Source organism: Octopus bimaculoides, chromosome 6 (genome assembly GCF_001194135.2).
Source record: "Octopus bimaculoides isolate UCB-OBI-ISO-001 chromosome 6, ASM119413v2, whole genome shotgun sequence".
NCBI classification, from domain to species: domain Eukaryota; kingdom Metazoa; phylum Mollusca; class Cephalopoda; order Octopoda; family Octopodidae; genus Octopus; species Octopus bimaculoides.
This window is the reverse complement of record NC_068986.1, coordinates 20,783,675-20,788,307: the sequence shown is the minus strand read 5'-3', so window position 1 is coordinate 20,788,307 and position 4,633 is coordinate 20,783,675. Positions and strand designations below refer to the sequence as shown.

At 39.5% G+C, this 4,633-nt stretch overlaps 1 protein-coding gene across 1 annotated transcript in view; it reads left to right on the top strand.

Annotated features, from left to right (window-relative positions):
- The window catches only part of LOC106874629 (uncharacterized), a 9,199-nt gene extending 4,980 nt beyond the window's left edge, over positions 1 to 4,219 (top strand). Inside the window, exons 2-3 of the mRNA XM_014922425.1 lie at positions 386 to 522; positions 4,023 to 4,219. Coding sequence (XP_014777911.1) covers positions 386 to 522; positions 4,023 to 4,087 — 202 coding nt within the window. The 3' untranslated portion in view covers positions 4,088 to 4,219. The remainder of the gene's footprint in view (positions 1 to 385; positions 523 to 4,022) is intronic.
- Positions 4,220 to 4,633: the final 414 nt, after the last annotated feature.

Sequence of the window (4,633 nt, the reverse complement as noted above, 5' to 3'; positions counted from 1 at the left end):
ATATACATATATACATATAGGCATATAATGCACGCACATGAGTGTGTGTGAATGTCTCACTTAAATAGATATACTATCGGGAGATACACAACTGCAGTCTTCATCTTGACAAAGCATCTTGTATAGAAGTAGAGTGCTAAAAAACACAAAAGTCTACACGAGATGTTGTCTCGAGACGAATACCACAGTTTTATGACTTTCTACGGTATATGATCGTTAAGTAAGATATACAGGATATTGTTTTGAAATAAAACTGCTTCCGGCGCTAATAGCGAATGCATGCATATTTATAAATGTGTGTGTATGAATGTACGTATGTGTTATCCTTTTCCCTTCATTTCTTAGAGATTCTTTTCTGATAAAAAGACGTGCATTTCGTTTGCAGGATAAGCGCCGTATCTGTCAACATTACAGTCGTCAATTTGAACTACTTTCAAATCCTGTCTTCAGATATGGGATATTACACTTGTTTGTCTCGTGTCGGAGACTTCAGTGTTCAGGCGAGCATTCGACTAACAGCCGGTGAGTATATCATCATCATCATCACCATCGCTGTCATCATCATCGTCGTCATCATCATCATCATCATCATCATCATTTAACTTCTTTCCATGCTGGCATTGGTTGGACGGCTTGACACGAGCAGGCTAACCGGAGAGCTGCTCATGCTCCAATTGTTTCTCTTCCTAACGCTAACCACTTTGTAGAGCGTACTGTTACTTTTCTACGTGGCCGTGGCACAGGTGCTTTCTACGTGCATTTTAACCCGGCACTGACACGGGTGCCTATTACGCGACACAGCCACGTGTGCTTTTTACGTAATACCGAAACGGGTGTATTTTTTACGTGGCACCAGCACCAGCACCTGCGAGCCCGCAAGGCATGAACGTCTCGGCTGAGAGATGGAGTTGAGAGCATAGCCGTAAAGGACATACTTGTGTGTATGGATGGCCATGATTTTACTTAGCCTGACGTGTCTTCTCAAGTACAGCAACTAAAGATCATTTCTCACTATTCCGTCCCACGTCTTCCTGCGTTTACCCCTTCCACAGGTTCCGTCTAAAATTAGAGATCAGCACTTCTTTATGCAACTGTCCTCATCCACACGCATCACATGGCCATACCAGCGTAGTCTTCTGTCTTCTATACACAACTGATGCCTTTTATACCCAATTTTTCTCTTAAATGGTTTACACTCTGTCGTTCACATACACTGACATTACCCATCCAACAGAGCATGCTGGCTTCTTTTCTTTCAAGCCTTCGAATGTCCTCAGCAATTACAGCCCAAGTTTCACTACCATGTAGCATAGCTGCTCGTACACAGACATCATACAATCTGCTTTTCACTCTGAGGAAGAGGCCCTTTGTTACTCACAAAGTTAGCAGCTCTCTGAACTTCTTTTCCTACTTATGGAGTCTCTAGAACAAACACGGCAATCTTTTTCGAGAAGCGGATCACGTGAGATATGGTTTATTATCAGGCAGACTGAACTCCTAAAAAAAAAATACCAAGTAATTTTACATTCAGGTGTGCCATTCTGAAAGCTCCCTAGGTCAGTGCTTCTCAAACTATCTGATGTGGCATATCGGCAGTTTTTTTTCCAATGTGTCAGGGACCGGTAATATTTCTTACTAATATTAATTTATATCAGAAACAATATATATAATTACGAAGATGTACTTGCATAGCAAGTGACCTGATCTGAGATCGTGTGCTGAAACAAAAACTATTGCAGCTTGGAAGGTGTTTATAACCGTTAGATTCACCTCAACATTTAAATTTGATTTGCCAAACTATTTCGTTGCTTTGAGACCGCGACCTAAGAAAATTCTAAATGCAGCACGGAATTTTGTCAGGTCGCGGTTTCAAAGCAACAAAAATATTTTGTCAATCATTTTTATCTTACATTTATTTTGTAAACAAATAATACAATATTACACAAGCTGATGAGTTTTTTATTGTACTGGTCCGCGAAGCACCACTTTGAGTGGCATTGACCTAGGCCATAGTTTGTCACCAGACAAACTATGGCCTAGTTTTGCACGAATCCCATCCTATAATCTAAAGAAGAAAAGACTTCGCACTTTCACACATAATTTTACCTCCTGTCTCCTCCACCTCCCCGTCCTCTCTCTCTCTCGCTCTCTATCTATCTATAGACACACACCTACACAGATCATCATCATCATCATCGCTTTAACGTTCACTTTTCCACGCTTGCTTGGGTCACACGGAATTGTTGAGGCAGATTTTTCTACCATCGTATGCTCGTGGTTATAGTGGAAGACACATACCCAAGGTGCCACGCAGTGGGACTGAACCCGGATCTAGTTAAATTTCTTCCAACTACTTGAAATATTTCAAATTTTCTACATTGATATAATTTTGCTTGGTGATGACGAAAATCGTATTCATTATTTACTAGAAATTAATAATGAAGAATTTAAAATTATATAATTTTAGCGAATCGGAAGCTTCTATTGCCGATATATCGTATGTCGTATCCATTTCTTGTCATGGCAACATATACTGACGTTGTAGCAAAGAAAATGCCGCGTGTCTGTGTCCGTGAGAAAAGGTACATAGCTGGAAAGAGCACTCCTCCCCTTAAGAGTTTAATTTTGTTTTTAATTGCTGGGTACGATAATCGATTCTGCTGGGAACAACGATTTACAGCGACCAGTGGCGAGCATACTTGCACAATCCTGAGATAGCAGAGACAGATTTGGTATTCGTAGGTGAGGAAGTGAAAAGACGCTGTAATACATGCGTCCGCAGCGAAAAGTCTTATTACGTTCGAATGCACATGAATATCACTAAATGAATAAGGACTTATGGACTAACAACTACACAATCGGAAAGTTGAAGTGTGAACTTTTATGCCATTTTTTCTTTTCTTTTTCTTCATCTCCTTATTCATTTTCTCCTGTCCTCTATGTCATCATTTCCTTAATCTATACCCTTCTCATTTTCCCTATTTGTCTCCGATGACGGAATATCCCATACTCTGGGATATCCCAGAAACAGCAATAAGACTGAATTTTTCCAATAATAATAACGTACATGACTTGAGACGCTTGCCTTGCCTTAACGCTTGTTGTCCTCTTTAACAATTGTATGTATGTATGTATGTACGTACGCGCGCGCACACACATATGCATGAGTCAAACAAAAAAATTAGCACTCATATATTAAGTAATAGAGTGAGAATATTGTTATTATTATTATTATTATTATTATTATTATTATTATTATTATTATTATTATTAAAAATAACAACAACAACAATAACAATAATGATAATAAAAGAATATTACATTACAGTCTCATGGCTATAATATCGCATTACCAAAAGTTTTCATATCAGAGATGGAGTGTTTTCTATTTCTTTTATTTTACAACAGCCCAAAGGCTCGTTAAGCGAATGGGACACTTTCAGTCATTTCTGTGGACTGCTGGTTTGGGATCTCCATCTCTCGCATGAAAACAATTGATAATGTGTGTGTGTGTGTGTGTGTGTGTGGAGGGTGGTCGTGAATATATGTACATTAATCGTCATCATCATCATCATCATCATCATCGTCGTCGTCATCATCATCATAATTATCATCAACAACATTCTCCTCATCATCAACATTTAACGTCCGTTTTCTATCTGGCATGGGTTGGAGGGCTTCACAGGAACTGACAAGGTCTGGGGCCGCACAAAGTTCTCTGGTCTGTTTTGTATTGGTTTCTGGTTTCTATGGCTGGATGCTCTTCCTAACGCTAACCACTCTACAAAGTGTACTGGGTGCTTTTTACGTGACATCATCACCAGTGCCTTTTACGTGGCGCCAGTACCAATGCTTTTACGTGGCTCCATCACCAGGGTTTTCCACGTGGCACCAGCACCCATACGAATGCTTTTTACCTGGCACCTTGTTTTAAGGATCTTAATTCTGTTGTGGTGGGCGGGTTTTCTCGAGAACAGGAATGCGCCAGTTAATCTTAACAAAAATTATGTTTCTTCTTCCAGAACTGAACATTGTGAAAGAAATTCCTGTGACCACTTCAAAACCAGGTACTGAAAAACCAAGTTAAATAAAAACGTGCTAATGCTGTTTTTATTATCTTTTTTCTCCCCTCATATATGAAATATGCGGGGACGAAGTCCTGCAAAGTTTCGCCGGCTTCGTTTTAAGATCTAATGAAATAAAAGATGTTTAATTTCAACATTTTTCGTTCCATTTGCTTCTTGCTATATTTTTCTCTAACTGTCGTTGTTTAATCTCAGATTAGTCCTGATCAAAGAAACTTATGGCCAAATGTGTTCTGGCCATGACCAATCCGCCGATCTCATCTAATATATTCCTTTTTTGTAGTTAGTCTTTTTTTTTATATAGTTAGTATACCTTTTGTCTTTTACTTGCTTCAGTCATTGGACTACGTCCATGCTGGAGCACTGCCTGGAAGTCTTGTACTTACTCTATCGGTCTCGTTCTTTTAACAAAACTGCCAGTTTAAAGTGATGTAAACAACTCAAACCGGCTGTAAAGGGGCGGCTGACAAACAGAGGCAGGCAGACACACACACACACACACACACATACACACACACACACTTACACACACACACACACACACACAC